The following is an 18,615-nucleotide window of genomic DNA, read 5'->3' on the forward strand; positions in this document are numbered from 1 at the left end:
ATAGGTCAAAATGTTTTTAACACTGTAGATTCATGGATTCATTTTTTAAAATTTCTGTGTTTATCTTCTGAATCATGTTTGCACAGTTAACACTATTAACATTGTGTGGTACCCTGCAGCATCCCTGAAATGATCTCAAGGCACCCCAGGGTGCCACAGTACCTTGGTTGAGAATTACTGGCATAGACTAATAAAAAAGCCTCCCATAGTTTGAGAAAGAACCATGGTAAGAAAGGGTGAAGGGGGAATAAGGATCCAAACATGACACATGTGAACGCCTGTTCACTAGAGTGCCCCATGGGATGACAAGGTCCAATGGTCATAAACTCCTCCAAGACCATTTTAGGCTGGACATCAGGAAAAACTTCTTTACTGACCGAGCCCCCAAGGCCTGGAATAGACTCCCTCCAGAGGTGGTGCAAGCACCTACTCTGGACTCTTTTAAGAAATGTTTGGACACTTATCTTGCTGGGATCCTTTGACCCTAGCTGACTTCCTGCCCCTGGGGCAGGGGGTTGGACTCGATGATCCTCCAGGGTCCCGTCCAGCCCTAATGTTTATGAAATTTTGTGAAAACCCCAGCACTTACTAGGGCACAGTGTGGAAAACAATGGAGACAGGGTCAGCCTGGGTGCAAGAATGGTTGGTCGTTATAGCCGGGCAAAATGACAAATGGTAAATTCACCAGAAAATTCATCAAAATTATTTGCATATGTGGGTCAAATGTAATGAATAGATTCAGGCAAAGAAAGAAGGATGGGAGAAGGGGATAAAGATATTGAAACAATTCATGTCAATATATTTAATTGAAACATTTTGTTTTGAAAATGCCATTTTCTGACATTTTAAAACTAACTCTTACTTTTTTCCCCAGTTAACTCAGGTCCATTTTTTAAAGAAAAATAGCACTTGTAAACAAAATGTCAACCTGAGTAACCCAAAGCCAAGCTGACAACATCCCATTTCAGGTGACATGAAACATGGCAGGGTGATCCCAAATGCTTTCATTTTTTTCATTTCATCCAGTACGAGCAAAACAAACAATTATGTAGTGTATCAGGGCAACCCAAACTGATTTCTTTTCCTCCTAATTTTTCATGTTGGTCACCAAACCAAAAAATCCATTATTTGCCCAGCTCTTCTGGTAATAATCTCCATTGGTGATCAATGATGTGGCAGCCAAGGAGAGCTGTGGAAAAGAGATCTTTATTGAGTTGGATGAGGCTGGCCAGAGCGAGTGGCCTGTGTCACATGGTGGGACTCTTCTGGCTGCCATACTAACTGAGGTCCCTCCTGGAACCGGACCATTTTTCTTCAGTTTCGTTTGCCACATCACACCATCGCTTCTTATAAATCAGGAGCCAGTGGCAGGAGCTTAAAGTATAAATGGTAATTTAAGGCAACCCCCCCTCCCCATTAGTTCACTACAGCTGTGTCTCCATCAGGCTTTCGGCTGCACGTCTCTTAACATTGCAAAAATCGGTTTAGCTCTAGGAGTGGTAGACATCAGCAGCTTAGACAGGGGTCACCTGGAATTTTGAGTACATCATTGTCTAATTCTGCATAGACCAGGTCTAGGCAAAATGGTGGTAAAAAAGCCATTAGATCCACATTAGTGCTCCCATCATTTCTACTGTCAGTGGAACTGAAGCAGCGAAAGCAATGAAACAATGCTAATGTAGACACAACTGAGGTGTAACTGGAGAAGGAACCCTGGACACCTCTCCCGTTGGGGTTCAGACTGAACTGAAGAGCCCCGGTTGCTGTGAAAGGGAGCCCTCACCCGCAGTTCTCTCATGGTAGGCGAGATGGGAGTGTGAACCCCCTACCCCCGCCCAACATGTGCAAGGACCAGCCCGCCCATGAATAGCTTTGGCACCTGTGCATTCCAGCCCTTGTAGCTGGGTGAACAGAGCAGGGACCTGAATGAGCAGCATAAAGGCGCACTGCAGCCCCGTCGCGGCTCTGTCCTGACCCATCCTCCCCAGCTGCGGCAGCATCCGCTTCAAACCCAGACAACAATTCCTAGCAAGTCTTCTGCGCAGTTTTCTTTCTTTCTCGCTCCCTCTCCCTCTTTTTTTTTTTTTAATTCCCTTTTTCGAACATATCATTACGGGAGAAACAAAAAAGATGGGACAATAATGCCATTGATGCGCTCCTCTCCTTCCCCCGCCCCCCTCCCCCTCTGGTGCGTGCCAGCACTCTTTCCACCCGCCCAGGGCTGGAACCGGTGCCAAACAACCTCTGCTAATAAACAAGAGGAACCAGATAAACCAGGAACACAATAGAGGGATTTGTTGCACTTAGAGATGGTGGGAACAATGTCAACGTCGCGCGCAGCTGCATATAACCCCCCACACACTCACAACTCAGCCAGTGTGATTTATGAAAGGTCAAAGTTCATCATGTCTTAAAGGCCTCCTTCCTTGCATCACTTATTAACCCTTCCTTGAATGGACCCTTATTGTGGTGGGGGCGGGGGTGGGGGGTGGTGGATTTATATACAGTATTTCCTTTGAGTCGGGGCAATGCACGCACTATCCCATGCGCTTCCTGCTTCACTTGTCCACTGGCTGAAATACAGTGTTAACCAATGACAGGAGGTAGTTTTAAGTGCAATTGGTGTCAGTGTTGGGGGAGCACCATTTGCAAGGGCAATGAGCTTTCCCCAACACTTCCCTGCAAATGCGCTTTCAAGGGAACCTCAATGGAACCCCTCAAAGGGTGAGACTGAAGTTCAGGCTTCATCCCTTCTGCCCCCGGTCAATCCTTTTCCTTTCTAATGAAGTGGCCAGTAAGGAGATGAATGAATACCCATCCTGATGTTTTTCTGCCACATGGGCATCTGCTAGGAACTGGCTATAAGTACTCAGATGCTAAAGAAGGAGTAGGGTGGCCATCATAGAGGACATTCTGGTTTTCTGCTACTCTGTCCTCTATTGATACGAAACCGGACAGCTTCAAGAGAAAAATAGAGGACATAAAGGCGTCAGGTTTCCTATCAATAGAGGACAGAGGACAACCAGACTGTCCTTTGTGATGGCCACCCTAAGTAGGATGTGTGCATTATATACTGTGATGCTAGCCGTAGCCACAGAATGTGAATTTGAGACAGGAATTACTGGGTGACATTCTGTGTGCGTTGTTGTGCAGGGTGTCAGACTGGATAATTAGATACTTGGTCCTTCCCAGCCTTGAAATCTAGGTATCAAGAATATCTAGATAGGTAGATAGTTCAGATAATCAACCTTCACACAGGTCACAAGAAATCAGAGGGCAGCTTTCATTCCCCTTCAACTTGAGGATAGAGTGGGGCCATCAAATTCAAGGCGAAAGATCTTATCTCCTGCTCAGTTACAGTTGGCACTGCAGGCCAAGTTGTCATATCACAACACAACATTACAATGCAACTTTGATATATTATAACTTGATATAATAATTTGCAGCCCCACCCCCCGCTGCCACCCTTTTTGGGGGCAAATTAACAATCTTCCAAGGGGATCCTGCAGGATCTGGGCCTGTTGCTGCAGGCCTGTTTAGGGCCTGTTTGGAACCAGTGACCCATAGATGAATTGGTTCTCAGGACTCATTGTGTTCTCAGTTTCTTTAGCTATCCAGTGTCCCTCGCTATTTCTAATTAATGTAACTGAGAGTTGAATTCTCTTCATTTGTGAGAGTTCTGTGGAAGGAGCAAAACCAACCCCTTCCAGTGGCTGTTTGAGCGTGGGAGACCCCATGAATTTGTGGTTTACTGGAATCCAAGTCAAGAGTGGAGACAAAGGGGATTCTACTAATTTAAGACTGAGTAGCACCTCTTCTCCTTCCAGGATGGTGCAGAAGAGCCTGTGTTGTGTATGATATGGAGGCATCCCTCTCCTGCTGCGGAACAGATGAAAAACTGTGATCTTAAGTTTTGTGGGCAGGTCCTTTGTACATGAGGAAGAGAAGAAGCTTTGGGGAAAGACTGGTGACAGCCCTCTTTCCGTGTAGGGCAGAGGGGACTTTGGAGTCTGGGGTTTAAAGGGAGGAATGTTTCTCTGACTAAATGCCAGTTGTAGGTCTGGTTACCAGCAAAACTGTTTCTGCCCTTGCTTTGGCGTCTCAGCCTCAGGCCTTGCTCTCTTTCTCTCCCTCTCTCCCTCACATTCCTCCAGGAGCTGATCAGGGCTTGAATGACACCCCAGATGACTCTTTGCTATTAATTCTTGCTAACAGAATGGGCTCCTTGTTCTCCCAATCCTACTCTCTGGAGGAATTACAGGGGCCAAGGCAGCAGACTGAAGAGTTCCCAACTTAACCCTTCCTCTGACTTCCCAGGAGTCTCCCTACAGCCAGAGGGCCCACGAAGAAGTTGGCGGTTGGGGAGGAGAGACCACCCCAGCACCTCCTTATCTCTGCTAAACAAACCCACAGCGCTCACCAAAAGTTACTGCAACAAGGAGCTCACTAAGGAGGCCGCCACTCTCTATTAAACCTAGTACCAACCCACCCCCACTTTTTTTTTACCCTTCCAGGAATGCCCTGTGTAACACAGAATAATCCCAGCACCCCCTAAGTGGCTGATTCTGTCTAGTCCATCACGCTGGTCATGTAAAACCTAACCTCAAATGGGACACAGCAAAATCATGTTTTCTCCTGACACTGCCTGACTCCACCACTTTGACGCTTCATTTTGACTCCTGTCTCAAATCCACATGTCTCCGTCAGGGCATGAGGGGGTTAACAGCAAGAGACTGAGAGGCGGAGTACCACCTGCTGTAGCAGGTAGTAGCCAGACATACCCAACTGATTCTTCCTTTGATCTTCCCAGACCCAAGTAATGCAGGAAAATTATCCTATCGTAACCCCCTCCCCTGCCCACAAAATTTTAGAATAACTAAGATGATGGACAAAGAGACATTTGGGGTCTTTCTTGATGCCCAAACTGATTTTCTTCTTGCTTTCCCTCATAGTGGGGTTCCCCACTTCCTTCATCTCTGAAGCATCATGCATAGTGGCCCCCCCACACACACACTTTGTATTAAAAATGTTGCAAGGGAATTTTCTCCGTTAGTCCCTTAGACAGTGGTTATCATACAGCAGCAGAGGCGCTGCTGCTTGAGTGAACTGTCCCATGGTTGTCCCTCAAGCCTGCCCTGCAGACACATTCATCTTTGTGGTCTTTTGGGTAGAAGCGCTAACAAAGAGACTGACTAACACCATTGATGATGATGCTCTTGTGGTGGAGACGCTGATCCCAGTAGGAACTGCGCTGGCAATCCCTTTCCTCCCCTACCACTCTGCACCACTTAGTGAGCTATCTGCTGTAGGGCAAACGTTTGGTTTCCATTAACCTTGGGCTGGCTGGAAATCAGGTGAAAGATCAGGAAGGAAAGTGCCTGACCTGAGAGGCAGTGAAAACCATTAATTGTGGTTTTCACCTGCCCCTGTCCTCCCAAACCCTCTGGTCCCTCTGGAAGGGAGTGATCAGGATGGGGAATCCAATCTGATTCTCCCACTCTCAGGTACTGGAGTACTAAATCTTTTGGCCTTGCCTTGAAGGAGACTAACTAATCCACCATGGCCTAACCAACCTCCATGTTTAAAATGCCTTTTGTTTGTACCTGGTCCCCCATGACAGTTGCTGCCATCCCTGCAAGGGAACACTAAAGGCAGCTGTAATTCAGCCACATGGACCTGCTCCTTGTTGCAGCTGTCAGAGCAGCAACCAGTAGCTGCTACAGTGTGGTTACAGCCACATCAGGGGCGTTATTTTTTTCTGAATGAGCCTACCACTCTTCTCTGCTTGAACCCACTCAAGCTCCCAGCCCTTGGCAAGGCCTGAGGGAGAAGCAGAGATTACTGACCATGCCCTGGGTTTTGAGAGGCTCTTGAACTGGTGCCAGTGGCTCCTTTCTGTTAATGATACAGAAGGAAACAGAGCAGATCTGGCTGTTGCATGGCTACCTCCCATCTGCCCAGGTCCCAACAGCAGATAGGAAGATTCCTGGGCCTATTAGGAACTGTGGTTCATCAGACTCTCGGCTGGCTGCCACCCTGGAGCTAGGCACCACAACAAAAGAATTGCCTCATGACACAGCACTACTGGCACCATCAGGGAGCCTAGCATAAGCATAGGGATGCTTTACATTCTCCCAAGATTGGGAAAGACCCATGAAAACCAGAGCCATCATGAGTTCTTCTTGACCTTTAGTCAAGGAGGAATTCAGGGGAAAAAGCGGAGGTGAGGCTGCACTAAAAGGTCATTTTTAGATTTGTGGCGATAAGCTATATGATCCATCTGTGGATGGATGTGGCCTGATTATGATCTCACTTATGTGGTGTTAAGCAGGAGTAATTTCCATGAAGTCAGCGCAGACAGGCTTGTATCAGCTTGGAGTGAGAGCAGGATCAGGCCCATAAATTTTACAGGCTCCTTTTCCAAAGCAGACTCCAGGTCCCTTTTCTCCCTCCCTCCTTGGGAGTGTCAGACTTAGACCAGCTTTCAACAAGGAATATTTTAGTGAGACCCTGTTAATCTGTCTGGTTCCTTTCTGGCATTCCTCTTTGACTGCCTTGATGATTACCCAGCTATTGATGTGTCACTGAAACCTTTTGGGTCTCTCTCTATACATGCCTCTCCTCAGACTTCTTTCCTGCCAGTGAGATCACAGGGTAGGGTAGTTGACTTCACAGCCCTTTCCATGACAGTAAGGTGTGATGTCATAGCGCTGCCCAGTGATACCCACACACCTGAGGAGCGACTCAGTTCTCACTGGGGGCACTGGACCCCCGATATCTTGCTTGGGGACGTCCAGGATGCTTCTGATGTCCTATTTGCATAGGTTCTGCCCTCCAACCCGCTCGCTGTCTCTCTCTCCTTATTGGGGCCCAAGACAGAAGGAATTTTAGCCCTCCTTCAGCCCATAATCAGTGGACTCACATCCCCTTTGTCCTAAATGCTGCCTCCCTCTTCCTCAGGCTTCCTGGGAGGAGTGGAGTCCAGTGCATCCCCTTTTTCACGGCAGAAGGCAGATCCTATGTACACAGTGGCATCTGGGGAGGTGTGTGCGCACTGCTGAAGCGTGGACCAGCAAAATGGGAAACAGATGGGAGGGCACCCCCTGTCCCTTAAGAGGCAAGGAAGGGGATAGCCATCCTCTGTACCACCCTCACTTACCCAGATTCCCCTCCACCAGATTATCAACATAAGGAAAGGACAAACCTTCAGCCGTCTCTGCTATCCCCCTGATATGGCGTTGGGAAGATCTTTTAGTTCCAGCGAGGCTTCCTGATATCACTGGAGAGAGAGAGGCAGCCGGCCAAAATCCATGCCAATCCACCGCCCCTGCCAAAGGGACGTGGGGGCGTGAAAAGTGGGGGAAGGGGAGCAAAAATATTGAGAGAGGGCCCCAAGAAAATACCTACTCCCCAAATTAAAAGACAGCCCAACCCACATTCTCCAGCTCTTTCTCCTGCTTCCCCACCTCGGAAGGAAATGGGTTTCATATGGATGAAGTGGGTGTCTGGCTGTCCCATCCAAGAGGGAATGCATCCACGGTTGCAGGATGGGGTCTAGCCATTTCGAAGAGGAGCTGACTCCCAGCTACAGCCCTGCCCTGCCCTGCCCTGCCCTGCCCTGTAGTCCGGCCGCTGCTGCCTCTGCTCTCACTGGCCCTGTCTCCTCTCTCCTCGTTGGGTCTGAGGCGAGCTGGACGCTTTTAAAAAGCTTTTTATGTGTGTGTGTGTTAATCACATGATTGTCGTTCACCTGTATCTTGAACAAAGACAGCGCACTGTTAAAGGCCCAAACAAGAAAGAAGGCAGGGGGGGTGGGGGGTGTAGAGGGAAACTGAAGGGGTTGTTGAGAGAGAGAGAAAACCCTTATCAAACTTCCAATTCATGGGTCTCCCTTTCCCTCAGCACACTGGAGTTATTGTTTCGCTGTTGTGTGTGTGTGTTTTTGAATGTCTGTCCCCCCCGCTCTGACGCTGTTTTACTGTATGGAAAGATTTCATTGTGAACCCCTCCCATTTTCCCAGGCGGGCCTGGGACAATACCAGTCCTGTGCCCTTGAGACGGGACATGGCACAAAAGCTGTCACTGTCTTATTTACCCAGATACTTGCTGGGGTGCAGCAGCTCAGGTATTTGTGGTGCATACCCAGTTATCTATGACAGATCTCCCTGGAGCTTGAGAGAGAGGCTGGGTAGCAATGAAATGGGCTCCGGCACACCAAACGTTTTCTGCAAGGCCTCGGGGACCCCTGGACTTCAGGATCTTGTCTGCACTTCTCTCTGCAAATCACCTCTTCCTCCCCTTCAGACAGATGCTTTTTCCTTCATGTTCCACTTCACAGTGGATCCTTCATCTTCCCTGCCCCGTAACACACCATAAGGGCTCTTTGGGCCAAACCCATCCCTAGTGACTTCAGAGATGAACTTGACCCTGAGTATCTCAATAGTGTCGCCACCACGTCTGGACCCTGCCTTAATATTGCTCCTTATGGTGATTCACCCTGCTTGCTCATGGTTCAAATCTTTCCCTCTGTTTTGCTCCTTAATGCTTGGCTAAAAGCAGGATCTGTGTTGATGACCAATTTTACTCTCTTGCAGGGGGGCTGGAAGTCATAGGAGCCTAGAGTGCTATGTGGGTCTCTTATAGGACTTCCTAGGGCACAGAGGATTTGGTAAGATGGCAAGATGGGAGCAGGGGAGCATGTCACAGTGATACTGCACATGCACATGTATTGTCGGAAGCCCCATCAACAGGCCAGCTCTATATTATTTAGTGTTTTATCTGCAATAATAGCAACCACAGTACACTCTCACCAGAGAACGGGCAGCCAGCACAGACCACAGAGCGAGGGTGTCATTTATTGTCACAGGCATAAGTCCTGGAATAGCCAAGCTACCACAGCTGCAACTTACAGGTGGTTATGCAGAGCTCCCAAATAAAATACATCTATATAGTCACAATGGGATGTGTGTGTGGTGACCTGGAACTGGGTCTGCAGAGGGGACCCCAGGCTTAGAGAAAGAATTGTAAAGGAATCACTGAATGTGTGAGCCAGGGGCTTGATATTCAGAAGCTCCCTCGGTCTTAAGAGCTCACTGGTTGGAAGGTATTTATCTCAAGCACTTTTATGACCCCTGCTACTATGGTACAAGGGCACCTCACTGTCTTTGGTGTCACTCCCTTCCCAGCACCTATATGAGGCAGAGAAGCGCTACTATCTCTCCTTCTGGCAGTGGGGAAATGAGGCACAGAGAAGAGGACTTGCCCACGGTCATGCTAGAAGTGCGTGAAAGAGCAAGGTCTCCTAAGTCCCATGCCAGTGAGCCAACTATGCTAGTGTGGAGGAGACTGAGGATCAGAGCTGTACAGATATAATGGCATAAATACTATTCAGCTGTGAAAAGAGGTGGAATCTGCTTTAGGCAGATTGCTGTATGAATACCTGCCAACCTGAAAGGATCCAACTGGCCCTCACCCTTATAAAGATCCTTGCTGAAATATATTCAGATGGGTGGCTAATAAAGGACCTGGGAGGTTTCTCAGTCTTAGAGAAGTGCTCAGAGAGGTAACATCTTTATTCGGTAGATAGAAAGTTGTTGCCAGTAGTGACTCTAGAGTAGAGAAATGGTTGCTGTTCTTCTCTCACTCAGTGTCCCACCATCTCAGTGATGTAGAAGGCACCATATAATGTAGAGAGAAATCCCCGTTGGCTACCCACAGCCATATTGCCAGGAAATGTTATTGGATAGAAAATGAGGCTGAAAAGGGTTAGAAAATGCTTAAAAAACACTTTAAACACCTGTGCTCCTACCCCAGTTTCTGAGGAACACTTGGAGAACTGAAACTGGACACCGAAAAGGGGAAAGGATCAAAAGAGATGATGAAGAGAAAGAGAAAAATTAGGGTGGGAATGGAGTAAGAAGGAAAGAAGAAAAACACCCTCTTTCCCAGTTAATTGTGAAAAGCCATTGGCATGGCATTTTGGTAAAAGCTGCTCAGAGCTCTTCTCAGAAAGGCCAACATGTGTGGATTTGCTCAGGCTACCTTGACTTTGCTCCATGACAGGGGCACATCGATTCCACCACAAGGTAAAGGCAGGGACTGCTGTTTTCCTCTGTGCTTGTACAGGGGCTCCTGGGCCATAACAAATGCTCTTATAGGCTACCAAACTTCAAGTACTAACACTGGAACTACAAGGTGGTCCCAAACTCTGTGCCTCATACTAATAGTGTCATTGTGGTTTGGCTTCTTTCTCCCACCACTGGGAAGTGTCATTTTGTGTTCTCTGTCCCACATTGTTGGGCACGTGCAGAAGAGATGTGATCTCCAGCTCTGCCTTTCCATCAGATTTAAGCACCACTTTTTTTCTTCTTAGGGCCAACATAGAGGACCCTGGACATTTTGGTTAATGTGCCAAAAAGGGTGTAGGACACCCTGAAGTCCTGTGTCTTGTCAGGCACTTTGCTCAAGCAAGTCCCTTTGTTGTTGACTCTCGACCTAGCTTATAGCAGAGGTTTCAGTCAACTGATGCCTTGCCACTGGGCTATTGGGACTCTGTAATCCCATTCCTGGAAAAAACATCCTCCTCCTGTTCTCTCTTTCTCATGAGGCCAGCAAGAACCTGCACCTGGAGGGAGGGAAAATGAACGCCCCCTTCTTATTGTATCCTGCTTTGCCCTTCCCCCCATCCCAGGTTGGATATTAGCCTCAGAGGGGGAACAATTGGGCCAGTGTTTCTTAGTCGTGGCTATCTCCCAGTGGGACCAGGAGACGACCCCTTCCCCCTCCCTCAGGCGGTTCCTCTCCTCCATGAAGATTTCTGCATCCCTCACAGAGGCTCCTGTCAGACTCGTGATAAACCTTGCTAGCCAGGGAAGATGTGCTGAGTTCAGCAGTCTGGATGATACGGTGATGCTGCATCTTGTACGCAGTGATGATCATTTGGGCTCTTGGGAAGAAGCGACCTGCCCCCCATGTATTTTTCCTGTAGAGAGTTTTAGTAGACCGTGGAAACTGCAAGGGACAGAGGTTCAGCATGCCAAAAAAATTCCTGCCACGCCAGTGGGAATTCTCCCCACGAACCAGAGGGAGCTCGTCTGTGTGATGGCCCAGGATTCACCAAACCAGCCCTGCAGCGTTGCTTATATGTAGGAACCAGGGCCTCGAAATTTCTCCACTGAGATCTCCATGAGGAATTTGTGTGCATGTGTGTGAGACTTATATTCCTTAACCTTCAAAGGGAAGAGGAGACAATATTGGGGAAGATGCTTTGATTGTTTGCTTGGGAGAAGGGAACACTAGACCCGTGTCTTGGGTCTTTGTCTCAGAGAGACATGGACGCTGCTTGAGGATGTAGGAAAGGTCAAAGTCGGCCCTTTGGACAGGGGTTTATTTGGTGCCCTTTCCACCTTTTCACACACTTGGTATATCATGTATGGACAGGTATTTGTTGCCACTGCCACCACTGTAACCTACACTTGCCATCAGGATCAGGAAGCCCACATCCCTGTTCTCACTTACACCGGTCTCATTAAGCTTCCGATAAGCTTCTAGTTGAGCTTAAAGCAGGTCCCCTTAGTGCTGTCTTGTAGCTTCAGCCCCCATTCCTTACTGTAGCATTTATCTCCCTTGGGCCCTCACCACACAGAGAGGCAGGAGGCAAAAAAGTGATCCATAACTGTGTAGGGAAAACAGGCAGGCAGGCACCACTTTCAAAGGTGTCAACCCTAGGTTTGCTCTGGAAATTGTAACTCAATGGGGTTGTTTCCTTGGCTCTTAGTGTGACCCTATCCATTATTTGCTCTCTCCTTCCATCATTGCATGTTCTAATGAATCAAGTCCTGCTCCACTGGCTCAGCTTGGGCCTCCCTTGATGAAACGATTTCCCTGGGTCTCTCCTCTCCGTATTTCTGGCCTGACACGGAAGCATTTCCAAGTTGGCTCTTCGCTTATGAACTTGGTGCCTAGAGTTGTATGTTGGTCCTAATTAGTAACATCTAGAGCCCATGGGAAGATCAGTCCCTGGTCCTGCCAACTTTTCAGTGGGGAACCTTGAATGGATATGCTGTTCTTCAGCAGCAAGGGTGAGAGAGGAAGTGATGTTAAGACCCCAGCTAGTGAAGAATTCTGGGAAGGAAAATAATCACAATAGAAAATAAAGGGCGTAATGCATAACACCCTAATCCACCGAGCTCTAGAGTTACTTTTACATCCCAGCATGTTTGAGTGTGTGTGAAAGGGAAAGAGAGAGAGAAAGAAAGTGTGTGTTCCCTGGAAACCCTGAGAATCCCCCTCTTTCCTAATGGGCCCATGTCACCCCCCATGCTTCCACCCGCAAATCTTTAGAATTAATTCAGCCCTTCTTGGTAAGGGGCCAGAGCCTGGGTGTTTGAATGACATGAAACACTCCTGCTTCCCCAGAAGTATGGCTGTGTTGTGACACTCATCTCTGGGGGACACGATAACCCACGAAAGGAAGCAAACTGCTGCCTACTGTAGGGCCATAAAATATTGATCCTTCAACCCTGCATTATTTCTAGGACTCACCATCCCCAGGAAGTGCCAGCCTTCTGACTGTGAGCAGCAAACAACGGTGACAAGAACTAGAAGCCATGGAGTCCCAACCAATTTCTCGTGCAGCAGATTTGGCCCTTGGAACAAAACCTGCCGAACGAGGCAGAAAGACTGGCCAGGGACACAAATCCTGTCTTCCTTCATGACAGTGGAGAGTGCACCCTACCTGTGCCCAGTGACCGGAGGAATGCTTTATTTTAATTCCCCAATAGGAGTACTAGTAGTAGTACTAGTAATACATTTCTTGCAGTTTTCTTGGAGAAGCCTGATTTTGGGCATGTGAACTGTGTGTGCTTGAGTTAGGATTGGGGGGCTCTGTCAATGTCCCCTCCCTGCCTGCATCAAATGAATGTATTCTGGCTATAAAGACTGCTTAGCTCCACCTTCTGCCCTTCCCTCCCCCAGTGCTAAGCAGCAAGCCAGTTAGAGAGACATCCAGCCAGGGTATTAGTAAAAACCAAGCCTCCCTCTAGGAATGGCACTCGTCTAAGAGTCTCCTCTGCGCAGAGCTCCTGTAAGCCGCCAGGGCTTGGAGAGGAGAACAGAGGGGCTATTGGGATACAAATTACAGCCCTCTCAGGATTTGCCAGACAGACCGGCCAACGTAAGTTTTCCTACCTGAACACAATCTCACACACACACACTCTCTCTCTCTCTTTTTTCCCCCTCTACTTTCTGTGGCTTGCTGAGTTTCTTCAGGAAAGGTCCTCGTCTCCCTCTAAAAGTGCTTCATTGGAGGGATAACAACCCCTGATCTGCACTGACTCCTTTCTCAACTAACCCTGGGGGGAGGAGAGAGACATTTTTTCTATCCAGTTTTGGAAGGGGCTTTTTTTTTTTTTCATTTAGCATTTCTTTCTTGAGGTGGGAAAAACTGTTGTGTGATGGCAGAGACTTTCAGGGGGGACTGTGGGGAAAGAGAGAGAAAAAGAGAAAGTGCATGTCTGAAAGGAACAAGTCACAGCCTAGGATTTTTTTCAGAATCTTGAAATATGTTTAGGTATATGAATAATGCATGTGTGGGGGTGACTGTATACTTTTAATTACGAACAAATGAGAGAAGGGGCAGGGGAAATGGGGCTTCTCCCCACGGACACCTTCTTCAAGCCTGCATCAGATTCCCTATGTAACGACTCCAGGGTGTGCTTAGGGTTTGCTTCTTCAGAGACTTTTGCTAAACTTTCCCTGGAATGGGTGACATTTTTGTTCCTGTTTATTAGCACCCAAACCACACATTTTTCCTCCTCTTTGCTTTTCCTGAGAATTTCAAGGCAAGTCTTAAATAAAAAGTGTCACTCCCAGGAACAATTTTTTTCCCATTTCTCCCACCCTCTCCCCCCTTGTCCCCAACTCCCATTGGACTTATCATCACAGAAGGGGGTTCACTACTCCTTGAGCTCTCCTTTTGCCTTCCAAAATCTCCTCAATCGCACTCTCATCAGTGCACTTGGCAGAACTTGCCCCCCATCCTCAACATACTCTTTTAAGTTAAATTCCAGATTATAGCACACATAAGGAACTTCCAGTTAACCAGGCTTCCCTACTCCCACCCCCATGCAATCATGGGTTTTTTTGGTGCACATGGCAGCTCCTTTACTTTGCTTTATCAAGTGTCTCCCATCTCATGGTCAGTTATTGGGATAGGTTTGAGTCCTTTTAGTTTCAGTCTTTTCTTTTCCATTTTTTCCCCAGAGGGAAGACAGGATATTGAGGAGAAAGGGAGAGCAAGAGCAAGAGAAATAATGACAGATGACCAAGACCTTTCAGAAGTGGAAATGAGCCCAGTGGGCTCTGAAGACCATCACTGCCTCTCGCCAGGACCTTCCATGGCATCAGATGCCACCTCTCATCTCACCAGCCCGGGGAGTGGAGAGATGGGGAAGGTCAAGAAGGAGCAGCAAGACTCAGAGGTGGACGACGATAAGTTTCCCGTGTGCATTCGGGAGGCGGTGAGCCAGGTGCTGAGTGGCTATGACTGGACCCTGGTGCCCATGCCTGTACGGGTTAACGGGAGCAACAAGAGCAAACCGCATGTCAAGCGTCCCATGAATGCCTTCATGGTGTGGGCACAGGCTGCTCGGAGGAAATTGGCTGACCAGTACCCTCACCTCCACAATGCAGAGCTCAGTAAGACCCTCGGGAAGCTCTGGAGGTAAGAGAAAATCGGGTGAGGGCCAGTGGCAATGTGGAGTGGACTGGATGCCAAGCTGCAGGCTGGAAGCAGAATGAGATTAAGAAGGCATCATTAAAAGGGAATTGCTTCCTCAAGGGGGAACATCATGGGAAACTGGGGAAAGCAAAAGTGATCAGGGAAGTGAGGAACTGACAGTGGTCCTTAGGCTCAAATATAGCAGGGGCTTCCTCTGCAAAACTCTTCCAATGCCCCTCATTCCCAACCTGCAGTGGCCTTTGCTACTGGCAAACAGATAACCAGCAAGGTAAAATAGGCCCCGCTCCTCAAGCCCCATCCCCATCAAATTAATTTCACTTGTGATATCCTTAGGTATATTTGGACCCTGGTCTCAGAGACGGCATGCATCCACACTGCTCGAGTATAGCTGGAATCCTGGTTACAGCAAAGGAGAGGGTGCAGAATAGTCGGGCAGTGAGAACCCAGTCACTCCCCTGAAGCACTTTCTTCTCTGGCCAGCCACAGGCCCGGCTAGTTGGGGACTCTGGGCTGCTCTCAAGATAGTGTCAATGTACAAAATGGGAAGCATAGATTCAGTATACACAAGGGGGACCACGCATGCATCCTGGAATGGGACAAGAATCCACTATCCCCAGAGTAAGGTGATGGAAGCTAGAGGACAGAGAGAGGAGTGAGTCCATGCTAACATATTGTTCAAAAAGGAGGTTACATGGTGTCCCCTTCCTGTGCCCCCAGTACGTCCACCATACCACACTGTACACAGCTTCTTCTGGCTGCAGCGTTTCATGGTGGATCAGATTGCTGGGGCTTTGTTTTCAAGCCTGCGGCATTCAGGAAATACCAGCAACCCAGTGACTACCTTGGTAGTGAGCTGACATAACATGGCACTGGCTTTCCCCACCCGCCTTACATACACATGCCCACTTCCTTTATCCCAACATGTTCACACATACTACCCCTGAGACCCACAGTAACATCCATTCCCATTTCAAGTTAACACATCATTTTTGGGGGTCCTTTCCCCATCTACCCGTCCCTAAGTGAGGCCAGCCCCATTGAGACCAATAGGCTGGGCTGAGAGACTGGGGTGGGGGAATGTGTAATACCCATGTGACATGAAGCCAGAAATTCTGCTTCTTTTCTGCATGATGTTTTCCATTAATAACTCCAGAAAGTGATTATAAATGCTTCCCTCCCCCATCCTGCTTTTCTGAGATGCACCCCTTCCCAGCACCATCACTTCCCTGCCTTGTGCCAACCAACATGAATTGACACTGTCCACCCCGTGTGAATAGCCTTGGATTTCCAGAAACTGAAACAGGTCCCCTTTCATACCCTTCCCTCCCCTAAGTGAGATCCTCACCTGCTGGGTGGGGTGGGAGACGGCGAACAAGAATTGCAGTGGAGACTGGAGACTTTTAAGAAAGAGGCAAGCCCCACCCTCCTCATCAACTGGTGCCCAGTTCTCCCACTGACTTCAAACAAATTATTCTGTGGGGGAAAATCTAGCCCTTAGGCATTAGTTTTCCTCTTAATCACATCAAGCAGTTTACTCAGACCTCTTTGCCTTTAATGCAACTTGAGCAAAATGATTTCCTTGGAGAATTAAAGCAAAGAAGCATGGTAGGCCTCAAACATGATATTCATGTCTGGGTGTTCCTACCCGCTTCTCTCACTTCACCCTCCGTTTGCCTTTCCCTTTTTTTATGATTAGTCCAACCTCATGCTCAACCATTGGATATTATACCAGACACTGTTGCTATTTCATTTTCCTTTCACTAACCTCTGATGCCTCCTTTCTAAGAACGTAGGAGCAGATCAACCACACTGAACCTTTATCCTTCATGTTGCATATTCTTCTGCTTTGAGGAGCGGTTCCCTTCTATTGCCCCTTTGCCCCTTCTGATTAGTTTCTCTTGTCTGTACTTTATTAAGTTCCCATAAGTGCTCCATGCCATTCCTACCTAGCTCCTCCAAATCCCGCCCCCTCCCCACCTTTCACTCCCGCGCTTTGTTTTATTTTGGAAGAACAGTACTATTTTGACTTTCAGAAGTACATTTCTTTATGATTCTGGTCTAAAGACCTAGCACTGCAGTTTATGCATTAACATTAAAAGAGCCCATAGCATTCTGCTGTCCAGATCTGCCTGATGATGAGTCGTTCATTAATACCCACCCCCACAATGCTGCGGTATTCTGCTCCAAGAGATCTTACCCACTGTCCTAACATTATTGAGAAACTGAGTTTCTTAAGCCTTGACCCTGCAGGTAGAGAGCAGAGCCCACCCAGAGCCCCATGAAAGTCTACAAGGCTGTGTGTACAATCAGGGATCTGTTGTGCAAAGGAGGTGGCAGGATCAGGGGATGTAAATACTGAGCACTGCTGTATTTTTCAATAAGTGTAAACTCCCATATCTGCCCTTGGCTTTACCTTTGCTGATGAACTAGCAGGAAGCCTATTACCTTAGGAGGTGTTCTAACCTGTCTGTATGGTGCGGTAGGACAAGCTGGGAGCTCTTTGTAGGAGCAGGATTGACCTCTGGCACTGGCGTCTGTGTTAGTGTTGCGGGGAAAAGAAGGAAACTGCAACGCCATGGGAGATCACCCAAGAATTCAGTTGGCCCACTGAAAATTTACCACTGGCTCACAAAGTCTGCTTGACCTCTGCAGCATACCACACAGTTCCTGTGGCCAATGTGCAGCCAGACCACCACCTTTTGGGTACCTTCCCGTCCCACATTCCAGACTATATCTGTCTCGAGTGTTTCTAATGCATTCATTTACCATAGCATCTACATACTGATAGAAGATAAGAAATATGTCTCAAATGCCCAGAGTTCCAAAAGGGGCTAGTACCCAACTAGAGATGCCTGAAAATCAGACCCCTGCAGGATGTACCTCTAAGCTGGATACCTCAAATCACTGGTTGCATTTGAGAATCCAGGCTAAATGTTGGTTGATCTTATCTTATATCAGTGCTTTGGTGCTATGGTAACAGGTGCATTAGATATACCAAAGGCAGAAAGATAGACATCTACCCTCGGTGAGTTGGAAAATACAGAGATCGTTCAAAGGTAATGTTAACCTAAGCGCATTTTTACCTCTCTCTAGTGAGTCTGGAAGAGGACGCTGCCTCTGAGTTAAAAGAGATCTTTCTGAAAAGAGTCCACTAGGTTGAGAAAGAAGCCCCAAGTCCCACCCAACACTGTTCTTTCTATAAAATGGAGTCTAACCCCTCTTGTTGCAGTAGGCAACAAACCGCCGAGCCCAGGGCAGCTCTCACAGTCGCTCATGCTGCCACTGTGCCGCTGGGTACTGACCCAGCGCTGCGTAATGCACTTGGGATCTGCAGGGTATGAAAGGTGCCATTCTGTAGGAGACAGAGGGAAGCCAACAGGGAGATGGAGGCAAGTCATGGAGGCAGCTGACTCTGTCAAATTGCATCAGTGCTGTGTAGACAAATGTTCCTATAGGGGAGAAGTTGAAGACAAAACTCTCTGACCACGTTGCCCCCCCAACCCATTCAGTTTAGGAGAGGATTAGAATGAGGAGACCCACCCTTTGGGGAGCAACAAAGAGAAACAGCTTGGTCTGTGTAAGATGCTAGACTCTTGCTGCAGCTGGTAGAGCAATGGAGACCACGATGGTCATGACAGTAGGGTGCCACCTGCTGGACCAGATTCCAGCCAGCCTCCTGAATGCCCGTGGGGCGAGATGGGGAGGGAACCTGTGATCCATAGCATGCTGCAATGGATGCTGTGCCTAATCAGCAGTGAGGTGCACTGGCTGAGCTGGACAGGAGCAGGGGGTGATAGAGGGCAGGAGTGAGGTGCTTTGGCAGAGCTATCTCCAAGTCCCAGGAAATGAGGGAGGGATACCATGGTGGTGGAAAG

General features: G+C 48.2%; 2 protein-coding genes across 4 annotated transcripts in view; one reads left to right on the forward strand and one right to left on the reverse strand.

Annotated features, from left to right (window-relative positions):
* The window catches only part of PICK1 (protein interacting with PRKCA 1), a 48,417-nt gene extending 40,818 nt beyond the window's left edge, over window positions 1-7,599 (reverse strand). The window contains exons 1-2 of one of the 3 annotated variants that reach the window (XM_019515222.1): window positions 7,467-7,599; window positions 7,205-7,279 (exon numbers count right to left, since the gene is read on the reverse strand). The gene's annotated coding sequence lies outside the window, so the exon portion shown is untranslated. Of the gene's footprint in view, window positions 1-7,204; window positions 7,387-7,466 lie in introns of those variants that run through there. The other 2 variants (XM_019515219.1, XM_019515221.1) reach the window with 2 other exon arrangements.
* Window positions 7,600-12,970: 5,371 nt separating this feature from the next.
* Window positions 12,971-18,615, forward strand: part of SOX10 (SRY-box 10) — an 18,403-nt gene continuing 12,758 nt past the window's right edge. Inside the window, exons 1-2 of the mRNA XM_019515225.1 lie at window positions 12,971-13,174; window positions 14,265-14,722. Coding sequence (XP_019370770.1) covers window positions 14,313-14,722 — 410 coding nt within the window. The 5' untranslated portion in view covers window positions 12,971-13,174; window positions 14,265-14,312. The remainder of the gene's footprint in view (window positions 13,175-14,264; window positions 14,723-18,615) is intronic.

The sequence above is a fragment of the Gavialis gangeticus genome, unplaced genomic scaffold, assembly GCF_001723915.1.
Source record: "Gavialis gangeticus isolate Ggan-Ray unplaced genomic scaffold, GavGan_comp1, whole genome shotgun sequence".
Classification (NCBI taxonomy): Eukaryota; Metazoa; Chordata; order Crocodylia; family Gavialidae; genus Gavialis; species Gavialis gangeticus.